This window comes from Triticum aestivum, chromosome 5A (assembly GCF_018294505.1).
Source record: "Triticum aestivum cultivar Chinese Spring chromosome 5A, IWGSC CS RefSeq v2.1, whole genome shotgun sequence".
Lineage (NCBI taxonomy): Eukaryota > Viridiplantae > Streptophyta > Magnoliopsida > Poales > Poaceae > Triticum > Triticum aestivum.
The window spans coordinates 165174282-165197555 of record NC_057806.1 but is presented as its reverse complement, the minus strand read 5'-3'; the positions used below and the strand labels follow the sequence as shown (position 1 = coordinate 165197555).

The 23274-nt window shown below is 43.1% G+C and overlaps 1 protein-coding gene and 1 long non-coding RNA gene across 2 annotated transcripts; both read left to right on the top strand.

Moving 5' to 3' along the window:
- The first annotated feature begins 5305 nt into the window (after nucleotides 1-5305).
- LOC123102721 (uncharacterized) lies at nucleotides 5306-6940 on the top strand. Its single transcript, XR_006449224.1, has 2 exons — nucleotides 5306-6279; nucleotides 6435-6940. It is a non-coding gene; the product is annotated as an uncharacterized lncRNA (long non-coding RNA).
- A 3763-nt stretch (nucleotides 6941-10703) lies between these two features.
- On the top strand, nucleotides 10704-12701 carry LOC123101262 (basic proline-rich protein). The gene is made up of 3 exons (XM_044522789.1): nucleotides 10704-11202; nucleotides 11653-11823; nucleotides 12351-12701. Exons 1-3 carry the CDS (start codon nucleotides 10704-10706, stop codon nucleotides 12401-12403), a joined length of 723 nt encoding a protein of 240 aa, XP_044378724.1. The 3' UTR covers nucleotides 12404-12701.
- The last annotated feature ends 10573 nt before the right edge of the window (nucleotides 12702-23274 follow it).

Genomic DNA, 23274 nt, shown 5'->3' with positions numbered 1-23274 from the left:
TGGACCCCCGGAACCCTTCCGGTGGCCCCGGTACAATACCGGTATGACCCCGAAACTTCCCGGTGTCCGTTTGACAACTTCCCATATATAAATCTTTACCTCCGGACCCTTCCGGAGCTCCTCGTGACGTCCAGGATCCCATCCGGGACTCCGAACAACATTCAGTAGTCACATACTAGTCTTCCTAATAACCCTAGCGTCACCGAACCTTAAGTGTGTAGACCCTACGGGTTCGGGAGACATGCAGACATGACCTAGACGCTCTCAGGTCAATAACCAACAGCGGGATCTGGATACCCATGATGGCTCCCACATGCTCCTCGATGTTGTCATCGGATGAACCACGATGTCGAGGATTCGATCAAACCCTGTATGCAATTCCCTTTGTCAATCGGTACGTTACTTGCCCGAGACTCGATCGTCGGTATCCCAATACCTTGTTCAGTCTCGTTACCGGCAAGTCACTTTACTCGTACCGTAATGCATGATCCCGTGTCCAACACCTTGGTCACATTGAGCTCATTATGATGATGCATTACCGAGTGGGCCCAGAGATACCTCTCCGTCATACGGAGTGACAAATCCCAGTCTCGATCCGTGTCAACCCAACAGATACTTTCGGAGATACCTGTAATGCACCTTTATAGTCACCCAGTTACGTTGTGACGTTTGATACACCCAAGGCACTCTTACGGTATCCGGGAGTTACACGATCTCATGGTCGAAGGAAGAGATACTTGACATTGGCAAAGCTCTAGCAAAACGAACTACACGATCTTTTATGCTATGCTTAGTATTGGGTCTTGTCCATCACATCATTCTCCTAATGATGTGATCCTGTTATCAACGACATCCAATGTCCATAGTCAGGAAACCATGACTATCTGTTGATCACAACGAGCTAGTCAACTAGAGGCTCACCAGGGACATATTGTGGTCTAAGTATTCACACGTGTATTACGATTTTCGGATAATACAGTTATAGCATGAATAAAAGACATTTATCATGAACATTGAAATATAATAATACTTTTATTATTGCCTCTAGGGCATATTTCCAACACGACGCCCTATGGCCGAGGCTGGCACACGACGGCCGTCGCCGGACCAGCAAAGTGTAGCAGATGGGAGGGTGGCGCCCACACAGGAGATGCGCGACGCGGGGCGCGAGGGGGAGCGCGCGCAAGGGCAAATCCGTCCCGCCGCCGTCTTCCCGAGGCGCGGCATGACCAAGCTGGTCGGCCCCCTGGCGGCGGCGCAGCGAAAACGGACGGGGAGGTGCTCCTACGGAGGTGGTGGATCTGGGACGGGGCAGGGTGGGGAGGGTTTGGGGGCGAAACGGATTCGCCCCGTCGCCGCCATCCCGGGGTGCGGCGTGGCTTCGCCGGCCGGCCCTCCGGCGGTGGCGCAGCGGGAGGGTGCGGAGGGGGGGGGGTTACCCGGCAGTGGCGGATGCGGTTTCCCCCGTGTCGCCCTCCTGGCGACGCGGGGGCGAGAGGGGCGCTCCTCACATCACGTCACCCTCAGATTTTATTGACTTCCCCACCTAACACTCTTATTGCCATTGGATTAAACCGCACGAATCTCCGCGTTAGCGACTGGGTGAGTCAGATTTAGCAAACGTTCGTTGAGGCTGATGCCAAAGCATCGGTGCTTAGATGAGGTGCTAAGCACATTAAATAGCTTAGCAACTATACTCCGCAATGCATAGGTGCTTAACTTGTGGTAGCTAAGCTTGCTTCATTTAATGATTTAGCAACTAAAGCTCTTCATGTATTGGTGGGCTTCATTCATTTAAATGTTTTGCTTAGGTTCACACGCTTAGCATTGTTTCTTCCTGGAGTCACCACACCCATCTCTCTTCTCTTAAATAACTTGCCACATCAGATTTTATGCCTATGTGGAAGGCTTAGCACATGTACGAGGTGGAGCATTGGGAGGGGCCTGAAATGTGCTTTCTACGCGATCGCTCCTCTTTAGTGAATGGATGGATGAGGCTTATCCACTTCCGACGCCACTCCTCTATCTCTTCCACCCATCCCCCACCCCATAACTCGCGCGCGCTCCCTGCTCTGCCGCCGCCATGTTCGCAGACGGGGTCCTAGCCGAGGTTCGCCGCCTGGGTGACAAGGAGGACGAGGTTGACGGCGAAGGGTTGCGAGCGCGACGCTTCCATGATTCCGCGCTCGACGCATGCGAGGGAAGCTGACGACGGGGACGCCGCATTTGCAGACAGGGAGCTGGTCGGGGGTATGCCGCCTGGGAGACAAAGAGGCCGAGGACGGGCAACCACCGGGGTGTGGATCCATTGGTTGGCGAGCACCAATGGCTTGCTCGCTCTCCCCTCAGCTGGTCGTGCGTGGGACAAGCTCGTCGCGCTAGGGCCGTGCCGCTGCATCCACCGAGTGGTCGCGGTTGCCGACGCCAACTCGACCCTAGGGTGGCCCATGCTTGAGTCGAGTTTGATGGTGCGCCGTGGAGCATGCGGTTGAGGTTTGATCTGGGCATCACGCGTCGTGCGGGAGACGCCTCAAGGATGAGGTTTGCGTCGAGAGAAGCAGAGCAGGGATTCGCAGTGATCGTCAGGCAGCGCAACGTCGGAGGCCGCTGATGACCCACAAGTATATGGGATCTATCGTAGTCTTTTCGATAAGTAAGAGTGTTAAACCCAACGAGGAGCAGAAGGAAATGATAAGCAGTTTTCAGCAAGGTATTCTCTGCAAGCACTAAAATTATCGGTAACAGATAGTTTTGTGATAAGGTAATTTGTAATGGGTAACAAATAGTAAAAGTAAATAAGGTGCAACAAGATGGCCCAATCCTTTTTGTAGCAAAGGACAAGCCTGGACAAACTCTTATATAAAGAAAAGCGCTCCCGAGGACACATGGGAATTATCGTCAAGCTAGTTTTCATCACGTTCATATGATTCGCGTTCGGTACTTTGATAATTTGATATGTGGGTGGACCGGTGCTTGGGTATAGTCCTTCCTTGGACAAGCATCCCACTTATGATTAACCCCTATTGCAAGCATCCGCAACTACAACAGAAGTATTAAGGTAAATCTAACCATAGCATGAAACATATGGATCCAAATCAGCCCCTTACGAAGCAATGCATAAACTAGGGTTTAAGCTTCTGTCACTCTAGCAACCCATCATCTACTTATTACTTCGCAATGCCTTCCTCTAGGCCCAAACAATGGTGAAGTGTCATGTAGTCGACGTTCACATGACACCACTAGAGGAAAGACAACATACATCTCATCAAAATATCGAACGAATACCAAATTCACATGACTACTTATAGCAAGACTTCTCCCATGTCCTCAGGAACAAACGTAACTACTCACAAATCATATTCATGTTCATAATCAGAGGGGTATTAATATGCATAAAGGATCTGAACATATGATCTTCCACCGAATAAACCAACTAGCATCAACTACAAAGAGTAATCAACACTACTAGCAACCCACAGGTACCAATTTGAGGCTTTGGGACAAAGATTGGATACAAGAGATGAACTAGGATTTGAGAGGAGATGGTTCTGGTGAAGATGTTGATGGAGATTGACCCCCTCCCGGCGAGAGGATCGATGGTGATGATTTCCCCCTCTCGGAGGGAAGTTTCCCCAGCAGAACAGCTCCACCGGAGCCCTAGATTGGTTCCGCCAAGGTTCCGCCTCGTGGCGGCGGAGTTTCATCCCGTGAGCTTGCTTATGATTTTTTCCTCGATGAAAGACTCCATATAGCCAAAGATGGGCATTAGAGGGCTGCCAGGGGGCCCACGAGGCAGGGGGCGCCCAGGGGGTAGGGCGCGCCCCCACCCTCGTGGATGGTGGGTGGCCCCCCTCTGGTACTTCTTTCACCCAATATTTTTATATATTCTGAAACATTCTCCCGTAAAGTTTCGGGACTTTTGGAGTTGTGCAGAATAGGTCTATAATATTTGCTCCTTTTCCAGCCCAGAATTCCAGCTGCCGGCATTCCCCCTCTTCATGTAAACCTTGTAAAATAAGAGAGAATAGGCATAAGTATTGTGACATAATGTGTAATAACAGCCCATAATGCAATAAATATCAATATAAAAGCAGGATGCAAAATGGACATATCAGCCGCCAAGGCTGTGTTGTCGGTTCTCCGAGGACTCACCATGTCACTCGCACCGGATGGCCTGCATCCGCGTCCGTGTATGTTGACGTGGAGGCTTTTGTTGAGGGTGGCGACCCTGGTAGTCAAGAACAAAAAGATGGATAAATAGCACTAGCACCTGATGTCTATGGCAGCAATTAGGTCAAGTTCTGCTTTCATACTTAGTGCTCGAGGCATGTTGTTTTATCTTTTTCTCATGTTCTTGTTTTTTAGTACATGATTTGATTGATTCTACAAACAAGAACAAGATAAAACAATCCATTGTTAGCTCAATTGCAGGCATCATTAGAGTTGGCTTCTGTTCATTATTCGTTTGTTGTAAACTTATATCTGTATTGTTGTGGTTAAGTCTAAAGATGGCAAACTGGGTTTTACAAAGCTTCGTGTACCATTTTTAGATGATAACACCTAGTATGCCATGGGGAAAAACTGCTAACTCAAACCATATGGCAGCTTGTCTTATTTGTCCATTGTAATTGTCATTGTCTTACCTTGGCAACTAAATATACTTCAATTAGAGTTCTTGTTGCATAATATTTGTAGCATGCAATTTTCTCTTCTATATCATGGTACAAATCCTTATTTTTCCATGTTTTTGAATAAACAAATTCCTAAATTTGCCATGTTCCCTTGGGAAAATTCCTAATTTTTTATCTCTTTCAAAGAACAATTCTCCTAATTTTACCATGTGCCCATGGCAAACTCCTAATTTTGCCATCTTTTTTTAAATAGAAATATTAAAATCTGCCATGTGCCCTTGGCAATTTGCTACATTCACCATGTATGTTAAAGAATAAATCTCCTAAATTTTCCATGTGTCCATTTTTCAAAAAAAAAACTTGCCATGTTTTTTACGAAGCATTTTTTTAAAATACTTTTGTTCCACGGCACCTTAAGTTCTGTACTATATGCATAGACATGCCATGACAAACTTTTTAAAGATGATTTTTTCCGTGGCATTTTAATTTGTATTAGATATATGTTCATTACATGGTATATTTGCTTGCTTTTATCTATAAACTAACCACAGAAAACTTTCCAATATTTTGCCACTTTAAATTATATATATAGGGTGGGTTTATTCTAATAACACCCCTTAAGACCTTATTGTGCTAACAACTCCTCTTATTCTGCTAACACCCGAAACGAACAAAATCAACCAATCCCCACCCCACCTCCCGCACGCCACCTACCCTGATCCAAGCCGGCCCAGCGCAGCCCACCTTCTCCGGCGAGATGCGCACCACCCGAGCAGTCGCCCCACCCTCCCCACCTTCTCTGCGCGCGGCACGTCCTACCCGAAACGAATCCCGGCTTCCTCGCCTCCTCCTGCTCCCGGCCGGCGCCGCCCCGACGCCTCCTCCTCACAGCCGGCGCCGCCCCGACTCCTCTACCTCCTGGTCGGCATCATCACACCTTCTATTCGTCACCCCGACCACCTACTCCGGTCACACCTCCCCCAACCCCGCCGTCGGGCACTGCCCCACCACCTCCACTGCCTCGTGCTGCTGTCGCCCTTGCTCGCGGGGCCCCCTCCACCTTCTCCAATCACGGCCCCTACCACTACCTCCTACCACTTCGCTTCGCCGCCGGCCAGCGGGGGAGCCAGATCCCCACGCCACCAGGGCTACCGTGAGCCATCTCCGTCCTCCTAGATACCAACTCCCCCAGCCAGCGCCGCCCAACCCCTGGCCACTCGCCCCTCCCCCTCAGCTGCGTGGTGGCCGACGACTCCGGTGGCTCTCCGTCCACGGATTCGGCCGTCCCCCGACCACCGGACCACGGGCAGTGAGTTCCTCAGGTGAGATCTCCGACGGCCTCCGACGAGATCTCCTGCATCCCCTTCCCTCCTGTGAGCTGGCCTGAAGACAGTCGAGGCTCCCGATGCAGTTTGATTTCGTGGGTGGCGTCGTGCGGTGTGTGTGTCTTGCAGCTCAAAGCCAGCGGGCATGCAGCTCTGAACGATTCGGCCGCCTGCACACACTGAATCCATCTCAGCAGTAGCTACGGGAGCATAGCAGCAGGTGGCGGTGTCCCAAGGAGGTCGTTTGATCCATTGCTCGTGGCCTCCGCTTGCTCCGCCTAGCTGCTATCTCTAAACATCATAGCTTCTGCTCCCGACTGTAGGTTTGCCTCCATCCTGTGACCAAGTGTTAGTTTTTTCCTCTCTGAATTGATTCCTCACCGCTGCAGACTTTTGAAGCAACTACTATTGTCCCATGAAGTATCTACTGTTTAGCTTTTTTCTCCTCTGATTTTACCGTCGAATATTGCTGCTGTAGCTTGTTTGTGCGCACAAAGAAGAAATAAAAGGGAAAAGGCACATACAGTGGTGGAAGGATAAGAAGTGTGTGACGAGGCTAGTCTATGGATGAAATCTTTGCATCTTTTTCAGCTCATCCAGCATGTGTGCGCGGTTCATTTTCCCCAAAAATGTGTGGTCCACTTTCAACACCCCTGTACCTGCTCTGCTCTATAGGACGGTGATCGCAGGCTGTTCGCTTCTGTTTGCGCAGGATATTGTGCAAAATTCCCAGTTTTTTGTGGTTTGCTCGCTATGTAAAAAATGCAGTTTATTTGTAACGATGCTTGTGGTTTGCTTGCTATTTAAAAAGTGTAGTCCATCCCATCGGTCATGTTTTTTGAGAAAACAATTTGTATTGTCACACATGGTGGTTTCACTTATGTGTATGCTTGCAATGCGGTGTGTGTATGCGTGCAGTGCGCTCCTGTGGTTTCCTTTGTAACGACAATAAAAAACCATCACACAGAAGTTAATTTCCTTTTAGATTTACTTCACTAGTTTCTGTCGCGGGGTTTACTTTCACTAACTGTAAAAATGGAGTTCTCTAGTCTTCACCATGCGGTCCAATGAATTTGACCATGTGGTACACTTCATTCCATCTGCAGTACCGTTGTCTCCGAGGACAAAAGAAGTAGTTCACTAGAAATGTGTGTAGCAGCTCATTACCCCTCTGTATGAAGTGCAATTTGTTTCGCGTGTTTCAAAATTCAGTCGACTAAAATCAACAACTGCAGTGCGTTTGGTCCTCGGATGTGGTTCACTTTTGAGAATGATGGTGTTCACTTGCGCCCAACATGAAAGTGCGATTTTTTAAAATGAAACAACAAGATAGCAATGAGGTTCACTTTGATATATGTCGCGGTTCATTTGCCCTCGTCTCTGCGGTCCACTCTCGTTCATAAAACAATGATAACAAAATCTCACAAAAAGTTCGTATGAGAAAATTTACGCCCGAAAAAACAAATCATGAAGTTCGCTTGACTGTCTGATACTGTGTGGTTTTCTGCCCGAAGTAGTGCGTTCTTCTATCGTTCATAAAAAAATGACAAAAAAAACTCACAGAAAGATCATCCGAGAAAATTTACGCCCGACAAAACAAAACATGAAGTTTGCTTGACTGTCTGATGCATTGCGGCTTTCCGTCCGAAGTAGTGCATTCTTTTGTCGTTCATAAAAAAATGACAACAAAAACTCACAAAAAAGCTCATCTGAGAAAATTTATGCCCAATAAGACAACTCAAGAAGTTTGCTTGACTGTCTGATGCAGTGCGGTTTTCTGACCGAAGCAATGCGTTCTTCTATCTGATGCAGTACACACGTCGGTTTTGGTGTCGCAAAAAACAAAGTATCCACATTTTAGTAATTTTAAAACTGCTCTTAAACCGTAAGGAATTAGAGAGTCTCTTATACATGAAAAAGTTGTGCCTCGTCGATACCTTTCCAACGTGATAGAGGTGAGGGTCCCGATCTTTCGATGAGATGATAACTATCAATTTGGTGGAGAAGACTTTGACGATCCGACTACAAACGTGCACGACCTTGCGCCTTAGCAACCGCTAAACCAATCTCCTGAGGTTACTGACGATGCTGGAAGCACGGTCAGCCTGACCACGAAGGTCTATTCCTGCAAGCAATCGAAGAACGAGCAAGAATATGATAAAGCAATCTGAATATCGCAAATATATATGAAGTATTGATAACGGTGGGGATCCGGAAGCGGTCTTGGTCTGGTCGTTGGACACAAACGAAGTACACGAAGTTGCAATGGCTAACTTTTAACTAAACAAATCCCAAGGAAAAAGCTACTAGATGGATCTACTTATATAGGAGCAAGGGGTGGCGGCCAAGGAGGTGCGAGGACGTCCCAAGGCAGCCTAAAACTAACCCTAAGTCGTACAAGGCTCATGGGCCCAAGTGGAGGTGATGTAACACCTTTGGGCTTGTAGTCTGACTCGGATTCTGCTGCAACATTAGATTGTTTCGTCCGTAACTCAACGCTCCAGACGAATTTGAAGGTGAATCCAATTGGGTTGGAAAGAGCACGAAATCTAGTTTCCAACAAAAAAAGAATCACCCAATTCGGAGTCCGTATGAAAAAGTTGTTGGCATTTTGAGTCAGGTATGTCTGTGCAGTCCGAATCTGAATCCAGAACGTGAGAGACTTGGACTCTATCTTCTCTTGGCCCAAAAGTGACGTGAGAGGACTTTTTGAACACAACCTAAACTTCTCCTTTTCCCTTGTCTTCATATGTGGATTGTACAAATGTCCCATATACCTGCAATTAGACAAAACACAAAAGTGTGTGAAGTATTTTTGTTCTGGATAACATAAATAGATTATCGAATAGTTTGCATTAGAAATCACCTGACAAATATGCACGTATGCAATATTTTTGGTCGTATCCAAGGTAGTCATGTCCTCATCATCCTCCCATTTTTGAAAACAAAGCCGTCCTCGGCATTGCTCTGATACCACTTGATAGAGGCGAGGGTCCCGATCTTTCGATGAGATGATAACTATCGATTTGGTGGAGACGACTTTGACGATCCGACTACAAACGTGCACGACGTTGCGCCGACGATGCTGGAAGCACGGTCAGCCTGACCACGAAGGTCTATTCCTGCAAGCAATCGAAGAACGAGCAAGAATATGATAAAGCAATCTGAATATCGCAAATATATATGAAGTATTGATAATGGTGGGGGTCCGGAAGCGGTCTTGGTCTGGTCGTTGGACACAAACGAAGTACACGAAGTTGCAATGGCTAACTTTTAACTAAATAAATCCCAAGGAAAAAACTACTAGATGGATCTACTTATATAGGAGCAAGGGGTGGCGGCCAAGGAGGTGGGAGGACGTCCCAAGGCAGCCTAAAACTAACCCTAAGTCGTACAAGGCTCATGGGCCCAAGTGGAGGTGATGCAACACCTTTGGGCTTGTAGTTTGACTCGGATTCTGCTGCAACATCAGATTGTTTCGTCCGTAACTCAACGCTCCGAACGAATTTGAAGGTGAATCCAATTGGGTTGGAAAGAGCACGAAATATAGTTTCCAACAAAAAAAGAATCACCCAATTCGGAGTCCGTATGAAAAAGTTGATGGTGTTTTGAGTCAGATATGTCTGTGCAGTCCGAATCTGAATCCAGAACGTGAGAGACTTGGACTCTATCTTCTCTTGGCCCAAAAGTGACGTGAGAGGACTTTTTGAACACAACCTAAACTTCTCCTTTTCCCTTGTCTTCATATGTGGATTGTATAAATGTCCCATACACCTGCAATTAGACAAAACACAAAAGTGTGTGAAGTATTTTTGTTCTGGATAACATAAATAGATTATTGAATAGTTTGCATTAGAAATCACCTGACAAATATGCATGTATGCAATATTTTTGGTCGTATCCAAGGAAGTCATGTCCTCATCACAACGATGTATCATTTGCATCATTCCGCCGAGCGGTTTGGATTTTTTTATGAAAAAAACGGCCTCTGTCACTCGTCGTTCGCCGCACAATTTTTAAAATTGATTTAAAACCGTAAGAAATCTCAAAAACATTTCAACATATGAAAGTTGTGCCTCATCCATAGCTTTCCAACAGTGTATCACACGCCTCGTTTAGACAAACAATTCAAAAATTAGGGCGAAAACAGTAACAAAAATTTGAATTTTTTTTGAAAAACAGACTTCCGCGATTTAGTAATTTGAAACTGCTCTTGAAACGTAACGAATTAGAGAAAATAATAGATATGAAAAAGATGCGCCTCGACGATATATTTTCAACGGTGTATCACTTGCTCCATTCAGACGAGCAATTTAGGAAAAAACGCGAAAAACGCTCGCTGCCACACGTCGTACGTCGCACCATTTTCAAAACTGTTCTTAAACCGTGAGGAATCTCGAAAAGTGTTCAACATGGCAAAGTATCGCCTAATTTATAGCTTTTCAACGGTATATTATATGTCTCGTTCCGATAAACGGTTAAAAAGTTAGAGCAAAAAAGGTATCGAAAAACAGAGCGTGCAGTTTTTTGCGACGAGAAGTTCACTCGCGCGAGTATTGCAGCACACCTGGTTCAAACAATAACGTGCACTTGCGTTGAGCGTGCAGTGTGGAAGTGTTATCAAAATAGTTATTGAGCTAATATTAGCAGAATAGACCGGCTGTATATATAAAGTAACACTATTATAATTCAAAGATCAGAATAGTTATTTGGATCACGATCAGCCCTATGTAGGGCCCGATGGGGGATGTTCCCGAACTACAGAATCAAGATAAGAAGGAAAAAAGACCCCCACTCCCGCACCACCCACCTCCCCGATCCAATCGCAACACTCGCCCCAGCAGCGATACCGCGACCACCCCGCCCCCGGCCGACACCTCCGCCGCTGCCCCACCCCTGGCCAGCACCGCCGCAGCCGCCCCACCCTCGTCCGGCACCTCCGTCGCCGCCCGCTCCCGTCCGACACCGCCGTGGCCGCCCCGCCCCCGGCCGTACCCCTGCTCCCAGCGGATCCGGTGGAGACGGCGCCACACCACCTCCCGGAGCACCTCGAGGGTCACCAGATCCCGCCCCCGCCGCCATCTGTCCTCACTGCAGCCGCCGTGGCCCCGGCCACCAACCGCGTCGCCACCGCGTCCTCCCTCCTGCTTCAACCGCAACAGTGGCCTCCCTTTCCTCTGCTTCCACGACGGCGGCGGCTCTTTGTCCCCGACCGACGCGACGGCTACCCCCATCCAACCAACCTGGTAAGATCCGTAGTAGATGCCCCCATCAACCCCGCAGGATCTGCTGCCGCCGGAGCCATGTGCGCCCTCCGCCTTGCCACAAGTTGGAGCCCCCGCTCCGGCGCGTGGCTGCCTGCAACAACTCCGGGAATGAAAAGAATCGCCATGTCACCGACCTCCGCATGGGGACCTATGCCGACGGGTACATGGGATGCTGCAGTTCAATGCAGCACCTCCACACCGTTCAACTGTTGTAGTTAGCTCGCTCAAAGCCGACAGGGAGCTCCTACTCAGACTCTCTACGTGCTGTAGCTTCTGGGCATGTGTTGATGCTGCCCTCTCAATCTCTCTCTCTCTCTCTCTGTCTCTCTCTCAATTCGGCATGATAAAAAATGTTTTTGTTACTCTTAACATTAGATGTAGAGAAGCTTAGGCAGAAGTCAATTTTTATGTTTTCTCAATGTGAATCAGGTGCACTCGCCGGTCCCTCACCAGCCTCCGCGACCAACCATCCACCGATCAATGGGGCGCCTCTAGGCATCTGCGCCGCCTTCTGGAGCAATGCCCTTCTCTGCAAGCTGCAGTCACTGGTCTTGCCCTGCTCGAGGAGGAGGAGTAGGAGGGCCGCACCTAGGCACCATGGTAAGACGATCCAGTATGCCAAACCTGAACTTCACTTTTTTCTTGGTATTCCTTCTCGTTCAACTGCTTCCATTATGAAACAAAGCATCTGATGTAGCTCTCTCTACAGTTGTAGTCGAACATCATCCACAAATTGAAGTTCACTTGTTACCCGTGGTCCCAAATTCAACTACATTTTTCTGTCGATGTTTTCGATAGTGACACTAGTGCTCAAAAATTGTTTGTGCAAATGGCCTAGGAAAATCTGGTTTTGGTGGAGGTTACATTTTGCTCCAGAAAATAAATTTATATAATTAAACCTTCAACTAATTTGTAGGTGTTTCCACTTAACTCCAGATTTCATGGTTCACATACATTAGATAATTCTGTCGCGCAACATGCTGGCTGGAAAAGGCTGCTACAAGGCATTAGATTTTAAAAATAAATCAGTTGTGGAAGTTCTCTCAACACACCACAAAAGGTCGTTCTTATTTGATTATTGGTTAAATCCTTTTACTGATTCAGGTTTTTTGAATCCATTTATGTAGTGCAACTCGTAAACAAAGACAGCGAGGGAGTGGCAGCAACATTTCAGATGTAACTTCAGATAAAAAAGGCACTCGGCTGCAACTCCTTGTTCTACGCTCTCTAATGTCAAAGTGAGAACAGAATCACATGTTCCACTCTTGCTTTTAGCTTTTTTTGTTAGTCTTAAAGAAAATGATCTTAACAAAGAATCTCTGTGTGCGTGCGTGTGTGCTCGTGTGCGTGCGTGTGTGCTCGTGTTTGTGTGTGCGCTGGGTGTGCTGCTTGCGTGCTGAGATGTATGATGTGCAGAGTTTTTTAAGTTCATGTTGTGAACCAAACTAAACTAAGTTTGAACACAAAAGTTCAGATCACTGCTGCTTTGAATTTGCTCATGTACCAGAAATCTTGCTTCCCTGCTGTTGTACTATGTTAACTTATGTATTGTTTCTAAAGTACCTTTTGCCCGAAGTTCAGTAGTGTATCTGTGGGTGCCAAAAAGTCGGTATTGTGATACTTCGGTGCAGATTCATGGGTCCTTAAAAAATGGCAAAAAAGGAGTTTTCTTCTCCAAAATGCATAACCTTCGTGGAGTGCTAATTCTTTTTGTGTGCTTCAATCGAGGGTTGTGTTTCAGGGAGAGAGACGGAGACATTGAGGCATGTTTCTTTTCTGTCTATGTACTTCATAGACTTTTTGTGAGAGAAAAAAGGTTACTAGCACATTCTTCTAAAATATACAACATGGTTTGGGTTTCAATGCTTTTTACACAAAATTATGCATTTGAGTCTCGCCGATGTAGCTCGCAACACATGCTACAAAAAGAACATCGGAATCGGGTGAGAAGTTTGAATATAAAATAAGGGCAAGTTCACATATAGTAAAATTAGTGCAATTTAAAAAATGTTAGTGAGCCATGTATTATTGGTATTTTTTTACAAAAAACAAAATTAAAATTAAAATAACAGAGAGTTTTGATGTTGTAACAAACAAATATTTTTCTAAATTCTAAAAAAACAAGGAGTAGTTTGATGTTTACGGAAAACACATATTCTTTCAAATTCTTGGAAAAAATAAATGTGTGAAGTTCAATTTTAAATACTGTTTGATGCTTATTTGAAAACATATTTTTTTCTAAGAATACATCTAAAAAGTTCAATTCAAAATAATAGAGAAGTTCGAAGTATATAAAAAACTCAGATTTGTTGCAAGAAGTTCACGTGCACAAAACTAAAAAACAAAGTGGTTCAAAAGTGATAGCAACCAGAAGTTCACGTACTACATGATGTGTGTTTTCATATAATAAAAAAAAGAATAAAAAGGCAAAGTCTAATTTTTTTGCTAGAAGTTCAAGTGCTCGGTGTGAGAAATTTCAAAAATTATTGTGACAAAGGTTGAAAAAAATACGTGATAGAAATTCAAGGTGAAAACAACGAGAAGTTCAACTACTACACGAAATGTGTTTCGGGTAAGAATATATATGAATGGAAAACTAAAAGCTTAAAATGTTTATTGCAAGAAGTTCACGTGCTACTCATGATGAAGTTCAAGATCTCTAGTGCGAGACGTCCGACCTTCAATTACATGTAAAAAACAGGCAAAAAACAATGTTGTTTTTGCCATTTTTAAAACTCGTCTCAAATGACAAAAAATTGTAATGTCTGTCTGTTTTAAAAAGATGCTCCTATCCAAAAGCTTTCCAACGGTATATTATATGCTATATTCTGATGAGTGGTTTAAAAGTTTTATGTATACCGTTAAAACCACATTTTTACGCATTCAAAAAATATTTTGAACTGTCGCGAGTATGAAAAACTGATCAACATGAAGAAGTTGTGCGTTTTCAACAGCTTTCCATCGGTATATCATTTGGTAAATTCAGGTAAGTGGTTTGGCAGTTACGGGCAAAAAACAACACGCCAAAAACATAGTGAAGTTCAAAGTGATAACAACCAGAAGTTCACTTACTACATGGTGTGTATTTCTTGTAAGAAAAATACAATAAAGTGAAACAGAGTGAAGTTCAAACAGACATGCCCTAGAAGTTCAACTACTTCACGCAGTGCAAAAAATAGCACGTAAAAAACAGAGTGAAGTTCAAACTGACATCCCCGAGAAGTTCACTACTTCACGTAGTGCATTTTCATTCGCGATGAAGGCAGAAATCATGATCACGTCATGTTCTAATTTACTTCAAAACGGTAGGAATATCATTTGTGTAAGTTTAAGTCCTCGGTAGGAGAAAGTTATAAAAAATTTTGAGAGATGTTTTTATGAAAATAATATCATTTGTGCAACACTAACGAAATGGATGAGGAAATTATGAAGGAAAATATGTCACAAAAGTTCAACGTGAAAGCAGCAGGAAATTCACCTACTACACTGAATGAATATCAGATGAAAAACTTTTAAAAACGTCACGAGTATGAAAAAATGATCAACACGGGAAAGTTGCATGTTTACAACAACTTTCCATCGGTATATCACTTGCTCAACTTCGGTGATTGGATGGAGAGCTATGAGCAGTGGGTGGAGATCTACGAGCAAAAAAAGCACGTGAAAAACAGAGTGAAGTTCAAGTAGACATGCAGAGAAGTTCAGGTTCTTCACGTGGTGCATTTTCGAAGAATCTGTTTCGCGATAAAGGCAAAACAAATGATCTCGTCATTTTAGAAATTACTTGAAAATGGCTAGGAATCACAAATAACCATCAACATGAAAAAGTTTCGCATTTTCCTTATCTTTTCAACGGTATATTATTTGCCCCATTCCGATAAAGTTTGTAGAAATTACGGTGAAAACACATTTTTAGCCATTTTCAAAATTGACTTAAAACAGTAAGGAATTGGGAGAAACAATATATACTAAAAAGTTCCGCATTTCCTCAAGCTTTCCAACACCATATCATTTGCTGCATTCGGACATACGATTAAAAAAATAGATCGAAAATACGAACTCGTTGGAACTTGTACCGTTTTCTAAATTACTCTTAAACCGTTCAAAATTAGAAAAACCTTTCTACATGAAAAAGTAGCGAATTTTCATAAGCTTTCCAATGCCATATCATTTGCCTCAATTGGACTAGCCGTTTTGAAATGACATCGAAAATACGAACTCGGCTGTTCGGTTTGCGAATTTTTACGATTTTCCAAATTACTCTTTAACCGTAGGGAATTAGAGAAAACTTTCAACATGTGGAAGGAGCGGTTTTGCAGCAGCTTTCCAACGCCATATTATTTGCCTCATTTCGATAAATGGTTTAGAAATGCGATCAAAAATACGATTCACGTTTTTTGTGTGAAGAAAAAACGGTTTTCAAAACTGCTCTTAAACCGCTTACATTTTGCCAAAAATTCAACTTGGGTCATGACACTGGTGTCCATAGCTTTCCAATGGTATATCGCAAGCCCCATTTGGGCAATGTTGGCGGAAATTCAACCTAGCACTGGGAGAAGTTCAGGTCGAACAACTTAGACTGTAAAATTGCAAAAAACGCAATTTCATCATGACCCGAGAGCAAAATCCGCCAACGAGCGAGATTCCTATTTAAAACCGGTATTTAGTTGGTAAAAAACATTTCTAGATTACACTAACATCATATAGAACCCGACTAACAAGAATAATTCGCGGGGGAAGCCACGGTTGCGAAGATAGCCCGAAGATCGGGTTCGTACAGAGGGAAGTTCAGACGCGTTACTCAGGCATGTCAGGTTGTGATCAAAATATTATTCTGATCCCGTGATCAGAATAGTGTTTACTCAGGAGGAGTAGGATTTTCTACAAGTGCTTGCCACAGAACTAGTTAAGGGTTTCAACGATGCAAAAGTTCTCAAAAATTCTAAAAAAATACTGAACCAACACAGCTATAATATAACATGATCCAACAGAGGGATTAAAACAATACGACTGTATGTGTCTTGGACAAAAAAACAAATAGTTCAGTATATATTTATGTCGTAGTGAGCTGAAATGCTTATTATTTTTTTCGAGGACACATAGATGCATATTTTGACAATCCCTCCATTGGATCATCTTATTACATTAGAGAGATGCTCCCATGTTTATTTCATATTTTTTGATAACTTCTAAACCCTTAAAAGTTTAGCGACCCTTAACTAGTTCTGTGGCAAGTTATGGTAGACACAATATATATATATATATATATATATATATATATATATATATATATATATATATATATATATATATATATATATATATATAGGGTAACACTATTCTAAGTGTGAGTGTAGAATAACTTATTCTACACTTCTACACCCCTAATAACACTATATACAAAATCTAGTAACGGTGTACAAAATGTAGTAATTCAGAAAATATTTTTTATCACCCAACTTTGTAATTGACTATATTTGTTACGAAAATTACTATATTTTACAGCCGGTCTATTCTACTAATATTAGCAGAATAGTTATTCTGCTAACACTTCCGAACTGCATGCTCAATGGAAGTGAGCTGCATCCTTTGTACGATGAGCACTGCAATGCTTCATGGGAGAACTCCTTCATTTTCTGGCGACCGGCCCACGTTTTATTGTGGGATCGGGTGTTGCGGGATGATTTAATTTGTTTCTGGATCTCATTTGACCTTTATTCTTTGTGATTTACAGGAAAAGCGACTAGAATCTTTGCAAATCGAGCGATTTGGCGGACGAGCTTTCTCTGTTCGTTCGTGTTCGCGTTGGATGCGACTTTTTCGTGCTCGGATGTTGTTTGTTAGTAGGAATTCTTTGATTGCATTCGTTTTAATCGGTCCGTATACTCTATAATTTGTCTAATTTCTAGGAGTTGGTTATCAATTTCCGTGGAATCGATTGTCCGGGGTGTGAGCTTCGTCCGCTCGTCTATTCTTGTTGTTTTTTTGGATTTTGTGCGTTGATGTGTTTTTGAATATTGTTATTAGTTTCTCTTTTTTTGTTTGAATTTATTGTATTGCGCATGTAATGTTCGTCTTTTTGGTGTGCATTTTTAAAGAATAGCTCATGCTGTTCATCGTAGTGGCCGTGGGTTTGATGTATTTTTGGTGGGTAATTGTTCAAATTTGAGTGGTTGTGCAATGTTTTGGCCACTTATCGAACTGCGAGTGGAATTTGCACCTCTGTTGGTCTCCTACATGTTTGGATCTGTACTGCTTTGATTTTATTGATGCATATCTGGCATATGTTTGTAGTGTGCTGCATTTTGTTAAGTAGTGGACTTCAATGTAACTGTATTATAGTGGGCATGACAGCTTATGAGATAATCATTTTTCTTACACTGCATTCTGTGTTTTAGAGAACTGCATAGTATGCACTTTCGTACTGCATTAGCAGGATAGTTATGCTGCTATTTCTTGTATTTTATGTCAATTCTTCTGAAATCCATAGCATGAGAATTCTGTTGAACAATATATGTTAAGTACAAAGTTTTCGACCATTGGCATTGGATTGTTATTGTTCAGAGTACTGCAATTTTTTTATATAAGGACTGTACTATGTGTATTAGAGAACTGCGTTTCTATCAGCAACAACTTGTCTAAAAAGAGTGATAAAATGATGCAGATGAGGTTGCATACTTTACATAGGCATCGTTCAAGCCTTCTGATGGACATAATTTTAAAAGCATACAACATAAGCAAAGCATTAGAATATGCCAGTGATGGATTTAGCTTTTATCCTAGACAACCTATAGTGCAAATATTGTAAACTTGAGGGAGTCTTCTTCTTTGTAGAAAAACACCATGGCTAATTCTCTAGCCTCAAAGCCATTCTGGGAGACAAAATCATTCCAGCCAGTAGTTATGTTGATGCAGTCTTCAGAGTCAATGTGGTAGTCAACTTGCATGTCTGGATACCCATTCTTGTGTTGTGTCTCCAAGGTAACCTTCCCTAAACTCGGAGCAGGAAATTTTATTATGGATGGCAGTTTCTGCATTTTGTAATGGATGGAAAAAGAATGTTTATTAGTAAAGAACAAATGTTTTTCTTTATACTTAGGATGATCTGTTTATGTTGACTTAAATATGAACATATATAACTACTATTTTGGTAAAGTAGTTGCAATGTATGAACAAACTTATATACGGAATTGACCTCTATTTTTACTATGATATATATATTATACTGTAACATGTTTGTACTGCAAGGTCATTTACAGTGTACTTCGCTAGCATGTTAAGCAAATTGCAACACTGATCTACTGACCCTCTTTTTTGTTCGTGTGTTGGGGTTCTAATCTAACTAGTGTCGATACCTGGTGTGGTACTGAAGAAAAATAGGTGGAAGCATCTAGTCTTAATAGCTAACAAATTTGAACAACAATACAAAATATGTTTTGTATTTGTTGACACTACCAAACAAATTGATGGAACTATATATTCAGATGTGGATTTGTAGCCTAGATTATGTCGAAAATTGTGAGGGAAAAAACATACCCAACTTTCCTGCAGATCTGCGGGTGTGAGGCGATGAAGAAATGGCGCCCAAAACCCCTTGTTGGTTATCATCAGGCACCCGAGCATGCTGTGCCACTCGGTGTTGGTGAGCTCCAGACCCTCTGCATACACGCATGTGTCCGCTACCGGCGCCATCCTTGCCAAACACCCGCACTTACAGTCCATGGCGGGTTCAGTGGAATTTCAGAGAACAGCTGGGGATGGGATGAACCCTAGATCTATGATTTGAAGAAAAAGATGAACAAGGGGAGGAGTTGTGTCAGTCTGGAGCACAAATGGATAGGTTTTTATGAAACCAATTGAGCAACAAAAGTAATAAATGTTGAGGTTGGTGTTAGGTGGTGGATTGATTCTGATTCAGTGTACACGAATGCATTTGAGAAGCAACGAGACTGCTTACTTGAATATAGCGAACTGCATTGTCATATCACAACAAACTGTGGAGCGCGTGGTTGGGCCTGTGTTTGTGGAGTGGTATGTGGGATTTTTTTAATTTTCAATAGCCTCTCTTTTGTCTGTTGGCCTGTGTTCGGGGGAGTGAAGACGCATTGGGCCCAAGTCGGCCTGTGAGCACGGCTGGTTCCCGGTGCGCTGTGTGTGTGGTCTAATGTTTAGTCCCACCTTGCTCGCGGAGGGCGCGCTCGACCTGTTTATAAGCGCTGGCGAGGCAGCCATATCGAACTCCTCTGGTTACTTATTTGGGCGCTTATACATGACGCTCACTGCTCTATGCTCTCTAACCTGTGGGCTCATGTGTGCCCAGCCCCATGCATCATGGCTCAGAACGACTCGTCTTTTGTGGGCGCAGACCTACTACGAGACTGGCTGGGGCCGGCTGCACCTGGGGTGGTCAATTTTTTTCTTTGTATTTTCTTTCTTAAGATTTTTTCAAATGTAGGAGCGTGCACTGCTTAGTAAATCATTCGTGCACTGCATTGATCAGAGTTCTGTACTGCATGTGCACGCATTCCACACTACATGTACAGTTCGCATTTTCTTTTCGTGTTTTTGCTCAAGTATTCTTTTTTCAAGTGTAAGGGCGTGCATTGCTTAGTAAATCATTCGTGCACGGCATTGATCAGGGTTCTGTACTGCATGTGCACACATTGTGCACTACATGTACGGTTCGCCTTTTCTTTCCGTCTTTTTGCTCTTATGTATTCTTTTTTCAAATGTAGGGGCGTGCACTACTTTGTTGGGTATGTGTAAACTTCATTCGACAGAGTCTGTACTGCATTCGTACACATTTTGCACTGCATGCATCCTATTTGCACACTGCATCTTCGTCCATTTTGTGCGCTGCTCGAATCTAATGATACATAAGCAAACAACAGAAAACAAATTAGCACAAGCATTTGCTACCTCATGAGCATGCGTTGGTTTTCCCTTGAAGAGGAAAGGTGATGCAGCAAAGTAGCGTAAGTATTTCCCTCAGTTTTTGAGAACCAAGGTATCAATCCAGTAGGAGATTACATGCAAGTCCCTCGTACCTGCACAAACAAACAAGAACCTCGCAACCAACGCGATAAAGGGGTTGTCAATCCCTTCACGGTCACTTACGAAAGTGAGATCTGATAGAGATAATAAGATAAATATTTTTGGTATTTTAGTTGTGTAGATTGAAGATTGCAAAATAAATGGCGACAGAAATGGCTTATTGACGGGAGAATAATATAAATGAGAATAGACCCAGGGGCCATAGGTTTCACTAGTGGCTTCTCTCAAGATAGCAAATTCTATGGTGGGTGAACAAATTTCTGTCGAGCAATTGATAGAAAAGCGCATAGTTATGAGAATATCTAGGCATGATCATGTATATAGGCATCACGTCCGCGACAAGTTGAACGAAACGATTCTGCATCTACTACTATTACTCCACACATCGACCGCTATCCAGCATGCATCTAGAGTATTAAGTTCATAAGAACAGAGTAATGCATTAGGCAAGATGACATGATGTAGAGGGATAAACTCAAGCAATATGATATAAACCCCATCTTTTTATCCTCGATGGCAACAATACAATACGTGCCTTGCTGCCCCTACTGTCACTGGGAATGGACACCGCAAGATTGAACCCAAATCTAAGCACTTTTACCATTGCAAGAAAGATCAATCTAGTAGGCCAAACCAAACTGATAATTCGAAGAGACTTGCAAAGATATTAAATCATGCATAAAAGATTTCAGAGAAGAATGAAATATTGTTCATAGATAATCTTGATCATAAACCCACAATTCATTGGATCTCGACAAAGACACCACAAAAAGAATTACATCGAATACATCTCCAAGAGAATTGAGGAGAACTTTGTATTGAGATCCAAAGAGAGAGAAGAAGCCGTCTAGCTAATAACTATGGACCTGAAGGTCTGTGGTAAACTACTCACACGTCATCGGAGAGGCTATGGTGTTGATGTAGAAGCCCTGCATGATCGATTGCCCCTCCGGCGGAGTGCCGGAAAAGGCCCCAAGATGGGATCTCACGGGTACAGAAGGTTGCGGCGATGGAAATAGGGTTTCGTGGTGCTCTCGGATGTTTTCGGGGTATATGAGTATATATAGGTGAAAGAAGTAGGTCAGCAGAGCCACGAGGGGCCCATGATGGTGGGGTGCGCGCCTACCCCCTGAGCGCGCCCTCCTACCTCGTGGCCGCCTCGGTTGCTTCCTTGACGTCCACTCCAAGTCTCCTGGATTGCGTTTGTTCCAAAAATAACTCTCCCGAAGGTTTCATTCCGTTTGGATTCCGTTTGATATTCCTTTTCTGGGAAACACTGAAATAGGCAAAAAACAGCAATTTGCATTGGGCCTTTGGTTAGTAGGTTAGTCCCAAAAATAATATAAAAAGGTATATTAAAGCCCATTAAACATCCAAAACAGATAATATAATAGCATGGAACAATCAAAAATTATAGATACGTTGGAGACGTATCAAGCATCCCCAAGCTTAATTCCTACCCGTCCTCGAGTAGGTAAATGATAAAAACAGAATTTTTGATGTGGAATGCTACCTAGCATAATTCTCATTGTAATTTTCTTTATTGTGGCATGAATGTTCAGATCCGAAAGATTCAAGAGAAAATTTTAATATTGTCATAAAATTAATAATACTTCAAGCATACTAACAAAGCAATCATGTCTTCTCAAAATAACATGGCCAAAGAAAGTTATCCTTACAAAATCATATAGTCTGGCTATGCTCTATCTTCATCACACAAAGTATTTAATCATGCACAACCCTGATGACAAGCCAAGCAATTGTTTCATACTTTTGATGTTCTCAAACTTTTTCAATCTTCACGCAATATATGAGCGTGAGCCATGGACATAGCACTATATGTGGAATAGAGTGGTGGTTGTGGAGAAGACAAAAAAAGGAGAAGATAGTCTCACATCAACTACGCGTATCAACGGGCTATGTAGATGCCCATCAATAGATATCAATGTGAGTGAGTAGGGATTGCCATGCAACGGATGCACTAGAGCTATAAGTGTATGAAAGCTCAAAAAGAAACTAAGTGGGTGTGCATCCAACTCACTTGCTCACGAAGACCTAGGGCATTTTGAGGAAGCCCATCATTGGAATATACAAGCCAAGTTCTATAATGTAAAATTCCCACTAGTATATGAAAGTGACATCATAGGAGACTCTCTATCATAAAGATCATAGTGCTACTTTGAAGCACAAGTGTGGTAAAAGGATAGTAACATTGTCCCTTCTCTCTTTTTCTCTCATTTCTTCTTTTATTTGGGCCTTTTTTTATGGCCTCTTTTTTTGTCCAGAGTCTCATCCCGACTTGTGGGGGAATCATTGTCTCCATCATCCTTTCCTCACGTGGGACAATGCTCTAATAATGATGATCATCACACTTTTGTTTACTTACAACTCAAAAATTACAACTCGGTACTAGAAAAAAATATGACTCTATGTGAATGCCTCCGGTGGTGTACCGGGATACGCAATGAATCAAGAGTGACATGTATGAAAGAATTATAAAGGTGGCTTTGCCACAAATATGATGTCAACTACATGATCATGCAAAGCAATATGACAATGATGAAACGTGTCATAACAAACGGAACGATGGTAAGTTCCATGGCAATATATCTCGGAATGGCTATGGAAATGCCATAATAGGTAGGTATGGTGGCTGTTTTGAGGAAGGTATATGGTGGGTGTATGATACCGGCGAAAGGTGCGCGGTATTAGAGAGGCTAGCAATGGTGGAAGGGTGAGAGTGCGTATAATCAATGGAATCAACATTAGTCATAAAGAACTCACATACTTATTGCAAAAATCTATTATTTATCGAAACAAAGTACTACAAGCATGCTCCTAGGGGATAGATTGGTAGGAAAAGACCATGGCTCGTCCCTGACCGCCACTCATAAGGAAGACAATCAATAAATAAATCATGCTCCGACTTCATCACATAACGGTTCACCATACGTGCATGCTACGGGAATCAAAAACTTTAGAACAGGTATTTATCAA